Raw genomic sequence first — 22,666 nt, forward strand, 5'->3', positions numbered from 1 at the left:
TGGAGAGAAGAGGTATCTCTGTGACATCTGTGGTAAATCATTCTCTGAACGTAGTGCATTAACTAGACACAGCCGTATTCACACAGGGGAGAAGCCATTTCATTGTGATATCTGTGGTAAATCATTCTGCAGAAGTAGTGACTTTACAAAACACAAACGTATTCATTCAGGAGAGAAACCATATCACTGTGATATCTGTAATAAATCATTCTCTCAAGGTAATAACTTAGCTAAACACATATATATTCATACAGGAGAGAAGTCATATCACTGTGATATCTGTGCTAAATCATTCTCGACAAGTAGTGCCTTGACTTCTCACAAACATGTTCACACAGGGGAAAAGCCATTTCACTGTGATATCTGTGGTAAATTATTCTCTCAAAACAGTGACTTAACTAAACACAGACGTATTCATACAAGATAAAAGCCATCCCATTGTGATATCAATGGCACATCATTCTCTGGAAGTCTTCAATTAGCTAAATGCAAACATATTCTTAGAGGAGAGAAACCATGTCACTGATGTATGTGGTAAATCTTTCACTGAAAGTAGCCACTGATGCAGACATGTATATATTCATATACAAGTATAACTATATCAATGTAAAATTTCATAGCAACAACGAATATTTTGACCTTTACCTATAGTGTGAATAGCCTTGTGGGTTTTAATCTCAGCAATAACTGACACGTTGAGGCACTGTATTTTTAGCTGTCATTTTCAGCTGGTTGACCCTTCTTGATGCAACTCACTTTAGATATCTCCTATAGCATACAGTGATATTGATTTTAGTTAAAATTCCTCTATAAGATAAAAAATTGCTCATCTGTATCAATATGTATTCATATAAAGAAGGAGATACAACAGTGTGTGGCAACTGCCTCCCAATACTACATTTTATTTCACAACAACTATATTTTCACAGGTGAGATAATTTATGTCTGGGATATTTTTAATAAAGGCAATTTCTTCTCGCTTTTGAATTTGTATTGATCTGAAACTATGTTGAAACTAATATTGTTATATTTGGGAAAAGCTATAATTAATAAAGTCTAATACATGTTTGTTTGTTTGTTTTTTCATTTATTCTTTTTTTTTTAAGCAGTTGATGTTTGCGTCCCACAAAATATTTTTCATCACACTGATCTGTAGCTTTCTGAATGGTGTGGTGACAAAGTTTCTCTCACCTTTCGTCATCTGACTCCAGATCATTTCCTCCATTACAGCAAAACCCCTGTTTCTGTCTCTGCCTCTCGGTTACACTCTAACCTTTCATCCTCTGACACAAGTTCCCTCTTCAAATGCCCCTGCCCCTCTCAAAAGTCCTTGTCTTGCAAGTTACTTGGTGATCCTGCCACTGCTGGTGCCACGTAAGAAGCATCCAGCCATAAAAACCCTGCCAAAACAGACATAGTAACCTGGAGTAGTCTTCTACCTGGCTGGCTTCTGTCACATGTTCTGCCCATGCATGCACTGAAAATGGATGTTAAGCGATATGATTATGATCACACCCACACACATAAAGAGATGACACTGGAAAATCTGAATGTTGTGTAAAGACTTCATTAGCTTACAATTGTTTGTGCTATAGATGTGGTGAACTCTTAGTTGCTCATCAGATAACATTTAGATTTTCCAGTGTCATTTCTTTGTTTTCTGTTACTGCTCTACGCTCATATAACATTGTGTTCTGGACTTTTTGTATCTTGAGTTCTACTCCAGGTTATCAGTTTCACTATGTCTAAGCGAAATATTAAATCATTTGTATGTTTGTGCGTACATCGGTTTCCTACATATCACAGGCCTTCAATGGGAACTTGAGACGGACCGTCTCAAGTTCCCATTGAAGGCCTTGCAGCCTTGGTTTCTTCTGGGGCCTCTTTTCACTAACAAGTTCCTTACATAACATTTGTTTAGGGATCCTGCTATCCTTCTAATAAGGTGTCCAGTCCAACATAACCAGTGTTTGTGCACCATTGCCTCAATACTCAACATATCAGCTTTCCTCAGGACCTGTGTGTTTGGATTTTTTAAGGTCCTGCTAACATTCAGGATATGTCAATGCCTGTCATCACCACAGATGGAGGGAGCAGGTTAAGGAGGGGGTCAACACCTATGTGAGAGCACATATTCTGCATGAAGAATTTAAGCCTGCTGGTGTAGTGAATGGGGAAATCTTGGTTTCCAATGTTTGCAGTCGTGTATGCTTGTCAAGAGCAGGGCTCATTAGTCACCATTGGAGCTGCAAATGCAAAACATAAGTTAGTCCTAGAGTACAAAATGTTCCTAAAGGTCAGCAATAGTCTTCCTCAGTCACAAGTACATGACCATCATCATCATCATGCACGTATGTACATATATACAAGAGAGTGAAAAAAGAAAAGAAAGAGACAGCACATTTAAGAGTTAAATTTTTTATTTAAAAAAACATTACAAGAACCTAGCTTATCAGGCAAAGGCAACTGAATGCAGAGACTGAGGAAGGTCAAGATGCTTACTGGATATTGAGCTGCTATTGGTTAAGGAGGGTTGTGCAGCATTGTTGATAACAGTATTGATATATCAGTGAGATAAGATAGAGATCCCAATCTGAAGATTATAGACCATGAGAATGAACAGGATGTTGGTGGCACTGTATGGTAGTATGGAGGCAAACACTTAGCAATACCAACTTTGCCTTTCATCCTTTCAGGGTCGATTAAATAAGTACCAGTTACGCACTGGTGTCGATATGATCGACTTAATACCTATGTCTGTCCTTGTTTGTCCCCTCTATGTTTAGCCCCTTGTGGGTAGTAAAGAAATAGATAGTGTGTGCGTTCACCTGCTGTATGAATGCATATGTGTGTGACCTGATGGCATCAGCTCAACTGTGTATATACGTGTTTGCTAGGGTGGGTATCAACTGTGTGAGTGCACATATGCAGGACTCTGTGTGTGTGTGTGTGTGTATACATGTGCATTAGTGCCATCTGTGGGCGTGTGTCTATGCATACATGTCTGGGATGCATGAGTTTGTGTGCATACCAATGTCTGGTGTGTGTGAACATACTCATTTCTGTATTTGTAAGTGTATGTAAGAATGTGTGTATGCACATCTGCATGAAAGTCTCTGTGTGTGTGTGTATGTGTGCTTGCGTACAGTATTGATATATCAGTGAGATAAGATAGAGATCCCAATCTGAAGATTATAGACCATGCTCTAACATAAGTGTTGACCCCCTCCTTAACCTGCTCCCTCCATCTGTAGTGATGACAGGCATTGACATATCCTGAATATTAGCAGGACCTTAAAAAATCATCCGATCGTGGCCATTTGCCAGCCTCGCCTTGCAAACACATATATACACACTGTGGAGCTGATGCCATCAGGTCACACACATATGCATTCATACAGCAGGTGAACGCACACACTATCTATTTCTTTACTACCCACAAGGGGCTAAACATAGAGGGGACAAACAAGGACAGACATAGGTATTAAGTCGATCAAATCGACCCCAGTGCATAACTGGTACTTATTTAATCGACCCCGAAAGGATGAAAGGCATATGAGCATTCGTACCCCTAGCAACATGTCCCAACCACACAATCCAAGAAACACAGCTTGAGATATGCATTTGATATCCCTCATATTTCAATACTATTATCAACAATACCATGTGACCTGCCTTGACCAATAACATCCTAGTCTCCAGTAACCACTTTGGAATTCCTCTATCTCTGCATTTAATCATCTGAGCCTGACAAGCTAGGTTCCTATGATGAGCCTAAAAGACTTCATGGGGCCAAATCAGACCCTTTTTAAATAAAAATAATAATAATCCTTTTTACTAAAGGCACAAGGCCTGAAATCTGGTGGGAGGGGACTAGTCAATTACATTGACCCCAGTGCATACCTGGCACTTGATTTATTGACTAGAAAAGATAAAGGCAAAGTCAACCTCAGCAAAATTTGAACTCAGAACATGAAGCCAAACGAAATTCCACCAAGTATTTTAATCAGCATGCTAACGTGTCTGCCATCTTGCCACCCAAATAATAATAATAATAATCCTTTCTGTTATTAGCATAAGACCTTGGGTTTTGGGGGAGGGAGCCAGTCGATTACATCATCCCTAGTGCATAACTGTTACTTACTTCATGGACCCCAAAAGGTAGAAAGGCAAAGTCGACCTCGGTGGAATTTGAACTCAGAACATAAAAATGGATGAAATCCTACTGTTTTACCTGGTTTTTGATCTTAACTGATTGGAAGTGTTATCAATGTACGTAACTTTCAGAAAAATGTATATCTTGCAAAGATGAGATTTTTAAAAATTAAACTTTGGGGAGATAAGTTTTTGAGGACTTACATTATGATTATCTTCATAAAGATTTAGGAAAACATTTTTCTAGGGGAGTTTCCAATCTTTCTCAACCTCCACCTCAGTTTTGCTATCATCAATTTCCATAAATTTGGATTTTCACAATTTTTTAAAAATAATTGTGTGAAATAAAAACACTATGTATTCTATACCTTTGCAAAGATTTTGCAGAAATTTCATTTAAAAATGTGATCAGTTTTAAAGAGAGCTATGAGGAAACAAAGTCATGGGTGGGGCACTAAACTGTAGTTATGTCCAAAACAGAATTTACAAATAAATCAGCCCTTTTACAAAAGTGATTACAAAATTAATTAAACTGAGATAATTACTGTCTTGTGAATCTATTTGATAGACAAAAATCAGCAAACCTTAAAAACATTGCAGACATTCAGAGATACCTCACATGTAGAATACTTTAAAAAACAATGAGGGAACCAGTGGTTAGTACGACTAATTAAACTGACTTAATTACTATTTCTCTGTTGTCCCCATATTTCCAGTATTTCTAATTTTATCACACTGTCGTCTACCTCACAGTTCCAACACTATGTCCCCCTGGCTGGGACTTTGCACCAGCCACATATTTGGTCTATAGCCCCTCAGTAGATTGTTCCCTAGGAACTTCCAGTTGTCATATATGCTATACATCTCTATCTCCTCCACCATCAAATGCTTCGACTAGAACATCTCATTTCTACAAAGACTCACAAGGAATAAATATCATCATCATCATCATTTAGCGTCCGCTTTCCATGCTGGCATGGGTTGGATGGTTCAACTGGGGTCTGGGAAGCAAGAAGGCTGCACCAGGCCCAGTCTGATCTGGCAATGTTTCTACAGCTGGATGCCCTTCCTAACACCAACCACTCCATGAGTGTAGTGGGTGCTTTTTACATGCCAGGCGAGGCTGGCAATGGCCACAATTGGATTGGTGCTATTTACGTGCCACCGGCACGGGGGCCAGGCGAGGCTGGCAAATGGCCACGATCGGATTGGTGCTTTTTACGTGCCACCAGCACGGGGGCCAGGCGAAGCTGGCAAATGGCCATGATCGGATGGTGCTTTTTACGTGCCACCGGCACTGGTATCACAGCTATATATATATATATGGATATTCTGAAAAAAATTCATTCATGAGGAGTCACGATGAGTAAAACCTATACATTCACTCACTGGTTGTTGGTTGTCTATATTTCACTTCTTTTTCTCAGTAACTGATGCTTAGGATCCCAGAAAATATTTTCTTATTTAACATTGAGAAAGCAAGAGATTGGTTTCAAAAAATAGTTTCACATAAAAATTCTTGTAACAAGGCGCAGGAGTGGCTGTGTGGTAAGTAGCTTGCTAACCAACCACATGGTTCCAGGTTCAGTCCCACTGCGTGGCATCTTGGCCAAGTGTCTTCTGCTATAGCCTCAGGCCAACCAATGCCTTGTGAGTGGATTTGGTAACCGGAAACTGAAAAAAGCCTGTCGTATATATGTGTGTATATATAATATATATATATATATATATATATATATATAATATATATGTGTGTGTGTGTGTATGCTTGTGTGTCTGTGTTTATCCCTCTAGCATTGCTTGACAACCGATGCTGGTGTGTTTACGTCCCCGTCACTTAGCACTTCGGCAAAAGAAACCAATAGAATAAGTACTGGGCTTACAAAGAATAAGTCCCGGGGTCGATTTGCTCGACTAAAGGCGGTGTTCCAGCATGGCTGCAGTCAAATGACTGAAACAAGTAAAAGAGTAAAGAGTAACATATTCAAAGTTTGGGAGAAATTACTTTTATTAAAAATATCACAGAGGTAAACTATCTCATCAATAGAGATATAGCTGTAGAGATAAAAACTATAGTGTTGGAAGGTTATTATCAAACTCCTTCCTTATATAAAAACATTTGCAGTTATAGATGTTTCCATTTTTGTTTTCCATAAAACAAATTTTTAAAGTAAACCATATTCTGGCACACAGTAAAGGGGTTAGCATCAGTAAATGTCAAACCTAAAAAGTGGGTGATATATCTAGTGGATTAGTTACTTGTATAGCAAAATGCACAAGGTTACCCTTACATCAGATGATGCCTAAAATGTTTGTTATTGTTGTTATAAGTTTTGACATTGATATAGTTGCACTTACATATGTGTAGATGTATGTTTATTTAACTTATGACTTTCAGAGAAAGATTTACCACAAATGTCACAGTGATATGCCTTCTCTCCCATATGAATACGTTTGTGTTTAGTTAAGTCACTACTTTGAGAGAATGATTTGCTACAGATATCACAGGCATATGGCTTTTCACCTGTATGGATACGTTTGTGAGAAATTAAGTTACTACTTGCAGAGAATGATTTACCACAGATATCACAGTGATGTGGCTTCTCTCCTGTATGAATACGTTTGTGAGAAGTCAAGTTATAACTTTGCGAGAATGATTTATCACAAATATCACAGTGAAATGGCTTTTCGCCTGAATGAATACGTTTATGTTTAGTAAAGTCGCTACTTCCAGAGAATGATTTACAACAAATATTACAATGAAATGGTTTCTCTCCTGTATGACTACGAATGTGTCTAGTTAATGTACCAAATTTGGAGAATGATTTACCACAGATATCACAGAGATATTGCCTTTCCCCTGTATGAAAACTTTTGTGCTCAGCCAAGTAACTACTTACAGAGAATGATTTACCACAGACATCACAATGATATGGTTTCTCTCCTGTATGAACAAATTTGTGTCTTGTTAAGTCACTATTTGCAGAGAATGATTTGTCACAGACATCACAGTGAAATGGCTTCTCTCCTGTATGAATATGCTTATGTTTACGTAAGTAACTACTTACAGAGAATGATTTATCACAGATATCACAATGATATAGCTTCTCTGCTGTATGAATACGCTTGTGTTTAGTTAAGACACTACTTCAGAGAATGAATTACCACAGATATCACAACAATAGGGCTTCTCTCCTGAATGAATACGTTTGTGAGAAGTCAAGTGATAACTTCGAGAGAATGATTTACCACAGATATCACAGTGATATGGCTTCTCTCCCGTATGAACACGCTTGTGTGTAGTTAAGACAGCACTTTGAGAGAATGATTTACCACAGATATCACAATGATATGGCTTCTCCCCAGTATGAATACGAATGTGCTTATTTAAGTCAATATTTTGAGAAAATGATTTGTCACAGATATTACAGCGATATGGTTTCTCTCCTGTATGAATACGTATGTGTATTGTTAGGGCAGTACTCCCAGAGAAAGATTTACCACAGATATCACAATGATATGGCTTCTCTCCCGTATGAATACGTTGGTGTTTAGTCAAGTTATCTTTTAGAGAGAATGTCTTTTCACAGATATCACAGTCATAGGATAATTTACTTCTCTCTTTTATCATGTCTTCAGGTAAAATCAATTCGGTATGTTTCTCGCTTTTATCCATAATTTTTCTTTTCAAATCAATATATAATAATAATAATAATGATGATGACGATAAATATATAAATATATATACGCAAACATATATTTTTTATTTTGTTCTTATAGGTTATACCTTGCCAATATTTCAATCACTGTATTTCTGTCCAATGTTACCTTTGTCTCAGAACTTTTTTCTCAATTTATCCAAGTTTAATTTGCACACAAATTCGTTTTGTTGACACTGTAGTCAGAAATGCAAGGAACGTTCGATAATAATAACAGAGCATATATTGCACTGGAATGCCATGATAACTTTACAGAAATGGTATTATATATCTGCTTTCAATAGCATTTTCTTTGTCTTCAAAACACGATAAATATTGAGAATGTATCTTCACTTATCCCAAGTTCATCTGATATTCTGAAATAATAAAGAAACAACAGTGTAAGACACAGAAACTACTTAAAAATTACAGATTCAAGACATATACAAATATCAGCACGAGAGATATACATATAGAGAGAAAGAGTGAGAGAGAATGTGGTAAATATATAGAGGGTGAAAGCTCGCAAAGAGAAAAGCATAAAAGACAGATGTAGAGAGATAAAGAGTTGTACGTAGATACATGCGACACACAATATTCCCTGTGATTGATCTGCATCACCTCATAACAAGACAGATGTGGGGAACAGTTGTGTCGTTAAAATATATGAGGAAACAAAGTCGAAGACATAAAACATCTAACCCTTTCTCCCAATTATATTTTTTTCACAACTAATTCCAACATATTCGTAATCCACATTGTCTGAAAAGTATTTCTAGAAAATTTCATTACAAAAAATATCCATTTTTCACGAAGTTGTGAGGAATCAAATTGCTAGTTGAGTGAGCACACATCGGTAGTTATATAAGAAACATTCGATAAATAATAATAATAAAGTATTGGTTTCTCAACATTTCAGCGGTTGGGGTGTATTTGAGGATTATTTCTCAAAACACGACAAACACGGCAACGATGGAGGATGTAGCTTCCATAGCTAGAAATAGCAGCCAAATCTCTCACAAATAATAGACATCTCTCATCCATAGCTAGAAATAGCAGCCAGATATCGCACTAATCATAGACATTTCTCTTCCACAGCTAGAAATAGCAGCCAAATCACGCACAAAATAATAGACATCTCTCATCCATAGCTAGAAATAGCAGCCAAGTATCGCACTAATCATAGACATCTCTCTTCCATAGCTAGAAATAGCAGCCAATTATCACACTAATCATAGACATTTCTCTTCTATAGCCAGAAATAGCAGCCAGATCTCGCACAAATAATAGACATCTCTCATCCATAGCTAGAAATAGCAGCCAGATATCGCACTAATCATAGACATTTCTCTTCCATAGCTAGAAATAGCAGCCAAATCTCGCACAAATAATAGACATCTCTCATCCATAGCTAGAAATAGCAGCCAGATATCGCACTAATCATAGACATTTCTCTTCCATAGCTAGAAATAGCAGCCAAATTTTGCACAAATTATGGACATCTCTTCCATTGCTAGAAATAGCAGCCAAATCTGGCACGAAACATAGTGATTTCTCTTCCATAACTAGAAACAGCAACCAGATCTCGCTTAAATCCTAGATAACTATCTTCCATAGCTAGAAATAGCAGCCAAATCTTGTACGATTCATAGACATCTCTGATACATAAAAAATTGGAGAAACACAGCCAATCGAAAAGTCAAATACTGAACGTCTACTGACGAAATACTCACGGAAAAGTTTCATAGGGGATAACGTTGTTATAAGTGCATTTGTAATAGATGAGAAATGTATTAAAAGTTTAGGAATAGAAATTCATTCAACCAACAATTCTATTAATGTCAAGACGGAAACGGAAATATATCTCGTGCGCACGCGTGGGTTTTACAGAAAGCACGGTAGATAACTCTTGTTACTATCTTTCTGTTCCTGGGGACCTCAACTATAATAATAATAATAATAATAATAATAATAATAATAATAATAATAATAATAATAATAATAATGATAATAATAATAATGATAATAATAATAATAATAATGATAATAATGATAATAATAATAATAATAATAATAATAATAATAATAATAATAATAATAAATAATAATAATAATAATAATAATAATAATAATAATAATAACAATAATAATAATAATAAAACATTGTGTACAGTGCTCAGGTGCACTACAACTCGTCTAAAGTTTATGTATAGTACATAGGGTAATTACAAGCGTCAGGAAAAGAACAGTGCATGAGTCATGACATACACATATGTGTATGAGTATAGAAGTGGGGCAATCAGGTGTAGTTTCGGCAGATTTCGGAAAGCATGAGGGCCTTAAAGGATGTAGTGTCATGGCAGTCAACAACTGACGCAGGCAGTTTGTTCCATGCTTCAGCAACTCTGAGCGTGAAAAAATGTTTGCGAAAGTCATGGGAGCGGTGCTGTTTTCTGACTTTGTAGGCATGTACACGTGTGTTGGACACATGGAGAACAAAAAGGTGTTCAGTGTTGTTGTTGGTGAGGTTGTTGATAACTTTGTGGGTGTTTACCAAGTCCATCGCCAGACGCCGGAGCTTCAGTGAATCCATGCCCAGGGAAACAAGGCGCTCTGCGAAAAACGTCAGACGTATAAAATATTCTAAAAACTTCTTGGTATTATTTGAGTGAATAGTCTGTGTCCCTCAGTAGATTGTCCTGCAGGGACTTCCAGTTGTCCAATATGCTATACATCTCTATTTTAAATGCTTCAAATAGAATTTCACAAAATTTCTTATTGTTTTTGAATTTATATATTGTCGTTTTCTGGAATGACCTATTTCTCGGAAACCTTCTAGCTCTAAGTTCCAAATCACAAATCACTAACCTATGTTGAGTTGTACATTCATCACCATGGAAAGACTTCACATTCACAAGTATCTATCTCATTTTCAAGTTAGAATGAAGTCAATCCAGTAAGAATCAAGTCATATCAATCATGCCATCTCCTTGAAGAAATTAGTGACTTGTCTGCTTTCCTACATGCTAGTACTATGGGTTTTGCTAAATTAAGTCTAAGGCCCTCGAATTGCAGACGCTGCATCCACACCTTATATTCATTCTCTAATTCGTGTAGAAATTCCGCTATAAGAACAAGGTTTGAAAGCCAGAAAAATTTGAAAAATCTGGCTTTCCAAATGAAAAGATCCAAAAAGGTTCTATTTTGACGCATTCTACCAGTATACGAAGTTTAAAAGTGTTTAGTTAACTAGAAATTGTGTTGAAAACTGCCGTTCAAAAGGAAAAGATCCGTGCTTGCTCGTTCTTGCCTCTGTGTGTGCCTGTTCTACTTTTATGTGTTGCGGAATATAGATATAACGACAAGTACAAGCTCTTCTCCTCCTCCTCCTCCCATTTTTCAACTGACAGTTGACAAGACACAGACACACGCTTTCACGGAAGCAGCCGAACTGATGTGTTCTAATTCTGTCGAGTCATACCGAAAGAATACTAGCTACTTAATTATTTAGTCAAATTAGGAAAATTTTCGACATATTTGTTGACCATTCACATTGTCATATTCCTCCTCAAAATATTCATCCAAATTTCATAACTGTGGTAGCAAAATGTTTCTTTTTGGATGCTCCTCTCAAATAAGAAGTAAAGTAGAAATTACATTTGGATATTTCCCAAAATCCATATCGATCCCCAATTTACCATTTAATCAGATGCAATAAATACAGAGAAATACTTTCAATCACAAGACGTAAAGGGAGATAACAAGTCTGATACCCTCAAAGTATTATATATGAAAGAATGCGCATGCGCAATACTCGTACCTCCGTTTCTTGGCATCGGATGAGAAATGTCCTTCGCCTGAATTTCTCTTCTTCGTCTTTTAATTCATTTCTCAACCAACATAAACACCGTTTATAGTAACGCTGTCCATATCAAGCATTCACGTAAGTATTCAACAACGAAAATATTCAATCTTTTATCTTAAATATATGAGACGTTCGGTTTCTGACATGTTTGATTCTTTGTGTCTCTTCTGTCTTTTATGGAAGAGTGATGTCCATGATTTATGCAAGATTTGGCTGCTATTTCTAGCCATGGAAGAGAGATGACCAGGATTTATGCAAGATTTGGCTGCTATTTCTAGCTATTGAAGAGAGATGTCTATGATTTGGCTGCTATTTCTAGCTATGGAAAAGAGATGTCCATGATTTGTGCGAGATTTGGCTGCTATTTCTAGCTATGGAAGTGAGATGTTTATGATTTGTGCGAGATTTGGCTGCTATTTCTAGCAATGTAAGAGAGATGTCTTTGTTTTGTGTGAGATTTGGCTGCTATTTCTAGCTATGGATGTTATTACCTGCTCTTCTGCAGTTTAATCTAAATAATATTACACAATGTGAAGGTGTAGCTGTGGTTTACAAATATGTAAGCTACACACAAGATTCTGTGATGTAAATTTTAATACATTAAAAAGTTCAGTTGTTCGGGTAAATGCTTATTTCTCAAGTCTATCTCTGTAGAAATGTTGTAAACTTTCCTCAGTTGAATCTGTATTTTGAAAGCAGCTTCTTTATCTTACACTGTTGTTTCTTTATTATTTCAGATGACATTGTTATAACAGAATATTCTCAATATTTATCATCTTTTGAAACTGAAAGAAAATTATATACAAATTATATAACACTTTCTACATATATGCTGTGAAATATTTGTTCTAATCTGATATGATTAGCCAAAGTTTTGCACATCACTGTCTGCAGTGCCGAGAAGATGAGTTTGTGTGCTTGGATACATTTACATAAATGTTATTAGAGCAGGGAAACAATGGACAGAAAATCAGGAGTGGAAGTATTTGTGAGAATAAACGATAAGAAGAAAAACAAGAAAAGTATATTTACATTGTGATTTGAGAAAAATAATAATGGAAAAGAGTGAGAAAATTACAGAAATAGACACAGTGGAAAAGCCATATCACTGTGATGTCTGTGGTAAATCATTCCCTGATAATAGTAAATTAATTACTCACAAACGTATCCATACAGGGGAAAAGCCATATCACTGTGATATCTGTGGTAAATCTTTCATCCGCAATCATGACGTAACTAGACACAAGCGTACTCATACAGGAGAAAAGCCATATCACTGTGATATTTGTGGTAAAGCCTTCTCTCAATGTAATTCTTTGACATCACACAAGCGTACTCATACAGGAGAAAAGCCATATCATTGTGATATCTGTGGTAAAGCCTTCTCTCAAAATAGTCAGTTAACTGCACACACGCGTACTCATACAGGAGAAAAGCCACATCATTGTGATATCTGCGGCAAATCATTTATTGAAAGTAGTAAATTAACTTCACATAAGCGTATTCATACCGGAGGGAAGCTATACCATTGTGATATCTGTGGTAAATCATTCTCTGAAAGTAGTAACTTAACTGCACACATATGTATTCATACAGGAGAGAAGTCATATTGTGATATTTGTGGTAAATCCTTTTCCCAAAATAGTTCCTTAACTACCCACAAGTGTATTCATACAGGAGAGAAACCTTATCATTGTGATATCTGTGGTAAATCATTCCCTGATAATAGTGGCTTATCTAAACACAAACGTATTCATATAGGAGAGAAGCCATATCATTGTGATATCTGTGGTAAATCTTTCATCCGCAATCATGACTTAACTAGACATAAACTTATTCATACAGGAGAGAAGCCATATCACTGTGATATCTGTGGTAAATCTTTCATCCGCAATAATGAAGTAACTAGACATAAACTTATTCATACAGGAGAGAAGCCACATCACTGTGATATCTGTGGTAAATCTTTCATTGAAAATGGTGATTTAACTAAACATAAACGTATTCATACAGGAGAGAAGCCATATCACTGTGATACCTGTGGTAAATCTTTCATCCGTAGTAATGACATAACTAGACATAAACGTATTCATACAGGAGAGAAGCCATATCACTGTGATATCTGTGGTAAATCTTTCTTTGGACGTACTGCCCTAACAATACACATACGTATTCATACAGGAGAGAAGCCATATCACTGTAATGTCTGTGACAAATCATTTTCTCAAAATTCTGACTTAAATAAGCACATTCGTATTCATACTGGGGAGAAGCCATATCATTGTGATATCTGTGGTAAATCATTCTTTTCAGCCAGTAGCTTAACTACACACAAGCGTATTCATACAGGGGAGAAGCCATTTTACTGTGACATCTGTGGTAAATCTTTCTTTGAAAATGGTAAATTAACTGCACACAGGCGTATTCATACAGGAGAGAAGCCATATCACTGTGATATCTGTGGTAAATCTTTCATCCGCAATAATGACGTAACTAGACATAAACGTATTCATTCAGGAGAGAAGCCATATCATTGTGATATCTGTGGTAAATCTTTCATCCGCAATCATAACGTAACTAGACACAAGCGTACTCATACAGGAGAAAAGCCACATCATTGTGATATCTGCGGCAAATCATTCATTGAAAGTAGTAAATTAACTTCACATAAGCGTATTCATACCGGAGGGAAGCTATACCATTGTGATATCTGTGGTAAATCATTCTCTGAAAGTAGTAACTTAACTGCACACATACGTATTCATACAGGAGAGAAGTCATATTGTGATATTTGTGGTAAATCCTTTTCCCAAAATAGTTCCTTAACTGCCCACAAGCGTATTCATACAGGAGAGAAACCTTATCATTGTGATATCTGTGGTAAATCATTCACTGTAAATAGCAGCTTAATTACACACAAGCGTATTCATTCAGGAGAGAGACCGTATCATTGTGATATCTGTGGTAAATCATTCCCTGATAATAGTGGCTTAACTAAACACAAACGTTTTCATTCAGGCGAAAGACCGTATCACTGTGATATCTGTGGTAAATCATTCTCACAAAATAGTGACTTAACTAAACACAGACGTCTTCATTCAGGAGAGAGACCATATCACTGTGATATCTGTGGTAAATCATTCTCTCAAAGTTATAGCCTAACTTCACACAAACGTACTCATACAGGAGAGAAGCCATATTATTGTAATGTCTGTGGTAAATCATTCACTAAATGTAGTAATTTAACTGCACACAAATGTATTCAGAGAGAAGAGAAAGGAAAAGACTAATTTCTAATTGTTTCTTCTGTTGACTTCTTTTTCTTAATATTTCTGTTTTTCATGTAATGGAAATTACAATTCTGAAAATAAAGAATTTCCCAAAATTGCAGTTTTTTTATTTTGTATGAGATTCTGACCGTTCTTGACGCCCCCCTCTTTTTGTGAGGCTCATAGCTCAGCTAATTAGGAAGAGAGAGAAATAGATGCAGTTTGGCTTTGTGTTATGTAGAAGCACTACTGATGTTTTCTTCTTTGTAAGACCAGTACTGAGAAGAATTTAGTAAAAATTAAACCTCTATACTTGACATTGAGAAAGCCTTTGACAGGTTCCCCCACTTCCTTATTCAGTGGTTAATGCAGAAGCTAGGAATAGAGTTGTTGGTGTGAGCCATACAAACTGTGTACAGGGATGCTGTCAGTAAGATGAAAGTTGGTAATGTGTGTAGCAATGAATTTAGTAAGCAAGTAGGAGTTCCCGAAGGATCAATTCTCACTCCCCTCTTATTTATCATAGACCTTCTAGCCATAGCAGAGGAATTTAAGACTAGATGCCCTTGAGAGCTCCACTATGATGATAACCTTGTTATTATAGCAGAATTTCTACACGAGTTAGAGAATGAATATAAGGTGTGGATGCAGCGTCTGCAATTCGAGGGCCTTAGACTTAATTTAGCAAAACCCATAGTACTAGCATGTAGGAAAGCAGACAAGTCACTAATTTCTTCAAGGAGATGGCCTTGATTGATATGACTTGATTCTTACTGGATTGACTTCATTCTTACTTGAAAATGAGATAGATACTTGTGAATGTGAAGTCTTTCCATGGTGATGAATGTACAACTCAACATAGGTTAGTGGTTTGTGATTTGGAACTTAGAGCTAGAAGGTTTCCGAGAAATAGGTCATTCCAGAAAACGACAATATATAAATTCAAAAACAATAAGAAATTTTGTGAAATTCTATTTGAAGCATTTAAAATAGAGATGTATAGCATATTGGACAACTGGAAGTCCCTGCAGGACAATCTACTGAGGGACACAGACTATTCACTCAAATAATACCAAGAAGTTTTTAGAATATTTTATACGTCTGACGTTTTTCGCAGAGCGCCTTGTTTCCCTGGGCATGGATTCACTGAAGCTCCGGCGTCTGGCGATGGACTTGGTAAACACCCACAAAGTTATCAACAACCTCACCAACAACAACACTGAACACCTTTTTGTTCTCCATGTGTCCAACACACGTGGACATGCCTACAAAGTCAGAAAACAGCACCGCTCCCATGACTTTCGCAAACATTTTTTCACGCTCAGAGTTGCTGAAGCATGGAACAAACTGCCTGCGTCAGTTGTTGACTGCCATGACACTGCATCCTTTAAGGCCCTCATGCTTTCCGAAATCCGCCGAAACTACACCTGATTGCCCCACTTCTATACTCATACACATATGTGTATGTCATGACTCATACTCTGTTCTTTTCCTGACGCTTGTACATTACCCTATGTACTATACATACACTTTAGATGAGTTGTAGTGCACCTGAGCACTGTACACAATGTTTTTATTATTATTATTATTTTCATTATTATTATTATTATCATTATTATTATTATTATTATTATTATTATTATCATCATTATTATTATTATTATTCTTCTTATTATTATTATCATTATTATTATTATTATTATTATTATTATCATTATTATTATTATTATTATTTTTATTATTACTATTATTATTATTATTATCATTATTATTATTATTATTATCATTATTATTATTATTATTATTATTATTATTATAGTTGAGGTCCCCAGGAACAGAAAGATAGTAACAAGAGTTATCTACCGTGCTTTCTGTAAAACCCACGCGTGCGCACGAGATATATTTCCGTTTCCGTCTTGACATTAATTGAATTGTTGGTTGAATGAATTTCTATTCCTAAACTTTTAATACATTTCTCATCTATTACAAATGCACTTATAACAACGTTATCCCCTATGAAACTTTTCCGTGAGTATTTCATCAGTAGACGTTCAGTATTTGACTTTTCGATTGGCTGTGTTTCTCCAATTTTTTATGTATCAGAGATGTCTATGAATTGTACAAGATTTGGCTGCTATTTCTAGCTATGGAAGAGAGTTATCTATGATTTAAGCGAGATCTGGTTGCTGTTTCTAGTTATGGAAGAGAAATCACTATGTTTCGTGCCAGATTTGGCTGCTATTTCTAGCAATGAAAGAGATGTCCATAATTTGTGCAAGATTTGGCTGCTATTTCTAGCTATGGAAGATAGTTATCTATGATTTAAGCGAGATCTGGTTGCTGTTTCTAGTTATGGAAGAGAAATCACTATGTTTCGTGCCAGATGTGGCTGCTATTTCTAGCTATGGAAGTGAAATGTCTATGATTAGTGCAATATCTGGTTGCTATTTCTAGCTATGGATGAGAGATTTCTATTATTTGTGCAAGATTTGGCTGCTATTTCTAGCTATGGATGAGAGATGTCTATTATTTGTGCGATATCTGGCTGCTATTTCTAGCAATGGAAGAGATGTCCATAATTTGTGCAAGATTTGGCTGCTATTTCTAGCTATGGAAGTGAAATGTCTATGTTAGTTCGATATCTGGCTGCTATTTCTAGCTATGGAAGAGAGATGTCCATAATTTGTGCAAGATTTGGCTGCTATGTCTAGCTATAGATGAGAGATGTCTATTATTTGTGCAAGATTTGGCTGCTATTTCTAGCTATGGAAGAGAAATGTCTTTGATTAGTGCGATATCTGGCTGCTATTTCTAGCTATGGATGAGAGATGTCTATTATTTGTGCGAGATTTGGCTGCTATTTCTAGCTATGGATGAGAGATGTCTATTATTTGTGCGAGATTTGGCTGCTATTTCTAGCTACGGAAGCTACACTCTCCATCGTTGCCGTGTTTGTCGTGCTTTGAGAAATATTCTCAAATACACCCCAACCGCTGAAATGTTGAGAAACCAATACTTTATTATTATTATTTATCGAATGTTTCTTGATATAACTACCGATGTGTGCTCACTCAACTAGCAATTTGATTCGTCATAACTTCGGGAAAAATGGATATTTTTGGTAATGAAATTTTCTAGAAATACTTTTCAGACAATGTGGATTACGAATATGTTGGAATTTGTTGTGAAAAAAATATAATTGGGAGAAAGGGTTACATGTTTTATGTCTTCGACTTTGTTTCCTCATATATTTTAACGACACAACTGTTCCCCACATCTGTCTTGTTATGAGGTGATGCAGATCAATCACAGGGAATATTGTGTGTCGCATGTATCTACGTACAACTCTTTATCTGTCTACCTCTGTCTCTTATGCTTTTCTCTTTGCGAGCTTTCACCTTCTATATATTTACCACATTCTCTCTCACTCTTTCTCTCTATATGTATATCTCTCATGCTGATATTTGTATATGTATTGAATCTGTAATTTTTAAGTAGTTTCTGTGTCTTACACTGTTGTTTTTTTATTATTTCAGGACATATCAAATGACATTGGGGTAACTGAAGATATTTCAAAATTTTTATCGTGTTTTGAAGACAAAGAAAATGCTATTGAAAGCAGATATATAATACCATTTCTGTAAAGTTATCATGGCATTCCAGTGCAATATATGCTCTGTTATTATTATCGAACGTTCCTTGCATTTCTGACTACAGTGTCAACAAAACGAATTTGTGTGCAAATTAAACTTGGATAAATTGAGAAAAAAGTTCTGAGACAAAGGTAACATTGGACAGAAATACAGTGATTGAAATATTGGCAAGGTATAACCTATAAGAACAAAATAAAAAATATATGTTTGCGTATATATATTTATATATTTATCGTCATCATCATTATTATTATTATATATTGATTTGAAAAGAAAAATTATGGATAAAAGTGAGAAACATACCGAATTGATTTTACCTGAAGACATGATAAAAGAGAGAAGTAAATTATCCTATGACTGTGATATCTGTGAAAAGACATTCTCTCTAAAAGATAACTTGACTAAACACCAACGTATTCATACAGGAGAGAAGCCATATCAGTGTGATATCTGTGACAAATCATTCACTGTTAGTAGTACTTTAACTAAACACAGACGTCTTCATTCAGGAGAGAAGCCATATCATTGTGATATCTGTGGTAAATCTTTCTCTGTTAGTAATAACTTAACAATACACATACGTATTCATACAGGAGAGAAGCCATATCAGTGTCATATCTGTGACAAATCATTTTCTCAAAATATAGACTTAAATAAGCACATTCGCATTCATACAGGGGAGAAGCCATATCATTGTGATATCTGTGGTAAATCATTCTCTCAATGTGCTGTCTTAACTAAACACAAACGTGTTCATACGGGAGAGAAGCCATATCACTGTGATATCTGTGGTAAATCATTCTCTCGAAGTTATCACTTGACTTCTCACAAACGCATTCATTCAGGAGAGAAACCATATTATTGTGATGTCTGTGGTAAATCATTCTCTGATGGTAGTACGTTAACTAAACACAAGCGTATTCATACAGCAGAGAAGCCATATCACTGTGATGTCTGTGGTAAATCATTCTCTGTTAGTTGTCACTTAACTAGACACAAACATATTCATACAGGAGAGAAGCCATTTCACTGTGATGTCTGTGGTAAATCATTCTCTGATGGTACTACGTTAACTAAACACAAGCGTATTCATACAGCAAAAAAACCATATCATTGTGATGTCTGTGGTAAATCATTCTCTGTAAGTAGTTACTTAGCTGAGCACAAAAGTTTTCATACAGGGGAGAGGCAATATCTCTGTGATATCTGTGGTAAATCATTTTACAAATTTGGTACATTAACTAGACACATACGTATTCATACAGGAGAGAAACCATTTCATTGTAATATTTGTGGTAAATCATTCTCTGGAAGTAGTAACTTTACTAAACACAAACGTGATCATTCTGGAGAGAAGCCATTTCACTGTGATATTTGTGGTAAATCATTCTCTGGGAGTGGCGACTTTACTAAACATAAACGTATTCATTCAGGCGAAAAGCCATTTCACTGTGATATTTGTGGTAAATCATTCTTGCAAAGTTGTAACTTGACTTCTCACAAACGTATTCATACAGGAGAGAAGCCACATCACTGTGATATCTGTGGTAAATCATTCTCTGCAAGTAGTAACTAAATTTCTCACAAACGTATCCATACAGGTGAAAAGCCATATGCCTGTGATATCTGTAGTAAATCATTCTCTAAAAGTAGTAACTTAACTAAACACAGACGTATTCATACGGGAGAGAAGGCATATCACTGTGACATTTGTGGTACATCTTTCTCTGAAAGTCATAAGTTAAATAAACATACATCTACACATATGTAAGTGCAACTATATCAATGTCAAAACTTATAACAACAATAACAAACATTTTAGGCATCATCTGATGTAAGGGTAACCTTGTGCATTTTGCTATACAAGTAACTAATCCACTAGATATATCACCCACTTTTTAGGTTTGACATTTACTGATGCCAACCCCTTTACTTACCTCTTACTGTATGCCAGAATATGGTTTACTTTAAAAATTTCTTTTATGGAAAACAAAAATGGAAACATCTATAACTGCAAATGTTTTTATATAAGGAAGAAGTTTTATAACAACCTACCAACACTATAGTTTTTATCTCTACAGCTATATCTCTATTGATGAGATAGTTTACCTCTGTGATATTTTTAATAAAAGTAATTTCTCCCAAACTTTGAATATGTTACTCTTTACTCTTTTACTTGTTTCAGTCATTTGACTGCAGCCATGCTGGAGCACCGGCTTTAGTCGAGCAAATCGATCCCGGGACTTATACTTTGTAAGCCCAGTAGTTATTCTATTGGTTCCTTTTGCCGAACCGCTAAGTGACGGGGATGTAAACACACCAGCATCGGTTGTCAAGCAATGCTAGAGGGACAAACACAGACACACAGACATTTACACACATACATATATAAATATACACACATATATACGACAGGCTTCTTTCAGTTTCCGTCTACCAAATCCACTCACAAGGCATTGGTCGGCCCGAGGCTATAGCAGAAGACACTTGCCCAAGATGCCACGCAGTGGGACTGAACCCGGAACCATGTGGTTGGTTAGCAAGCTACTTACCACACAGCCACTCCTGCGCCTTGTTACAAGAATTTTTATGTGAAACTATTTTTTGAAACCAATCTCTTGCTTTCTCAATGTTAAATAAGAAAATATTTTCTGGGATCCTAAGCATCAGTTACTGAGAAAAAGAAGTGAAATATAGACAACCAACAACCAGTGAGTGAATGTATAGGTTTTACTCATCGTGACTCCTCATGAATGAATTTTTTTCAGAATATCCATCATCATCATTTAGCGTCCGCTTTCCATGCTAGCATGGGTTGGACGGTTCAACTGGGGTCTGGGAAGCCAGAAGGCTGCAACAGGCCCAGTCTGATTTGGCAATGTTTCTACGGCTGGATGCCCTTCCTAACGCCAACCACTCTGTGAGTGTAGTGGGTGCTTTTTACGTGCCAGACGGGGCTGGCAAATGGCCATGGTCGGATGGTGCTTTTTATTTGCCACCGGCACGGGGGCCAGGTGAGGCTGGCAACGGCCACAATCGGATGGTGCTTTTTATTTGCCACCGGCACGGGGGCCAGGTGAGGCTGGCAATGGCCACAATCGGATGGTGCTTTTTATTTGCCACCGGCACGGGGGCCAGGTGAGGCTGGCAACGGCCACAATCGGATGGTGCTTTTTATTTGCCACAGGCACGGGGGCCAGGTGAGGCTGGCAATGGCCACGATCGGATGGTGCTTTTTACATGCCACCGGAGGCCAGTGAGGGCAGCGCTGGCAACGGCCACGATCGGATGGTGCTTTTTACATGCCACCGGAGGCCAGTGAGGGCAGCGCTGGCAACGGCCACGATCGGATGGTGCTTTTTACATGCCACCGGAGGCCAGTGAGGGCAGCGCTGGCAACGGCCACGATCGGATGGTGCTTTTTACATGCCACCGGAGGCCAGTGAGGGCAGCGCTGGCAATGGCCACGATCGGATGGTGCTTTTTACATGCCACCGGAGGCCAGTGAGGGCAGCGCTGGCAACGGCCACGATCGGATGGTGCTTTTTACATGCCACCGGAGGCCAGTGAGGGCAGCGCTGGCAACGGCCACGATCGGATGGTGCTTTTTACATGCCACCGGAGGCCAGTGAGGGCAGCGCTGGCAACGGCCATGATCGGATGGTGCTTTTTACATGCCACCGGAGGCCAGTGAGGGCAGCGCTGGCAACGGCCACGATCGGATGGTGCTTTTTACATGCCACTGGAGGCCAGTGAGGGCAGCGCTGGCAACGGCCACGATCGGATGGTGCTTTTTACATGCCACCGGAGGCCAGTGAGGGCAGCGCTGGCAACGGCCACGATCGGATGGTGCTTTTTACATGCCACCGGAGGCCAGTGAGGGCAGCGCTGGCAATGGCCACGATCGGATGGTGCTTTTTACATGCCACCGGAGGCCAGTGAGGGCAGCGCTGGCAACGGCCACGATCGGATGGTGCTTTTTACATGCCACCGGAGGCCAGTGAGGGCAGCGCTGGCAACGGCCAC

The 22,666-nt window shown here is 37.4% G+C and overlaps 4 protein-coding genes across 6 annotated transcripts in view; 2 read left to right on the forward strand and 2 right to left on the reverse strand.

Annotated features, from left to right (window-relative positions):
• The window catches only part of LOC115226337 (zinc finger protein 271-like), a 478,512-nt gene that overhangs the window by 387,380 nt on the left and 68,466 nt on the right, over positions 1–22,666 (reverse strand). The window lies entirely within an intron of this gene.
• The window catches only part of LOC118768553 (zinc finger protein 239-like), a 225,563-nt gene that overhangs the window by 178,829 nt on the left and 24,068 nt on the right, over positions 1–22,666 (reverse strand). The gene's annotated exons all lie outside the window — the stretch shown is intronic.
• The window catches only part of LOC115226522 (gastrula zinc finger protein XlCGF17.1-like), a 371,227-nt gene that overhangs the window by 137,946 nt on the left and 210,615 nt on the right, over positions 1–22,666 (forward strand). The window lies entirely within an intron of this gene.
• Positions 1–22,666, forward strand: part of LOC115226391 (zinc finger protein 271-like) — a 44,686-nt gene that overhangs the window by 2,871 nt on the left and 19,149 nt on the right. The window contains exons 3-7 of one of the 3 annotated variants that reach the window (XM_036515237.1): positions 26–414; positions 13,055–13,117; positions 13,451–13,838; positions 14,091–14,598; positions 14,935–15,105. In XM_036515237.1, the coding sequence (XP_036371130.1) occupies positions 26–414; positions 13,055–13,117; positions 13,451–13,838; positions 14,091–14,598; positions 14,935–15,008 (1,422 nt within the window). In that variant the 3' untranslated portion in view covers positions 15,009–15,105. Of the gene's footprint in view, positions 1–25; positions 415–13,054; positions 13,118–13,450; positions 13,839–14,090; positions 14,599–14,827; positions 15,106–22,666 lie in introns of those variants that run through there. The other 2 variants (XM_036515236.1, XM_036515235.1) reach the window with 2 other exon arrangements.

This window comes from Octopus sinensis, linkage group LG30, assembly GCF_006345805.1.
Source record: "Octopus sinensis linkage group LG30, ASM634580v1, whole genome shotgun sequence".
NCBI lineage: Eukaryota > Metazoa > Mollusca > Cephalopoda > Octopoda > Octopodidae > Octopus > Octopus sinensis.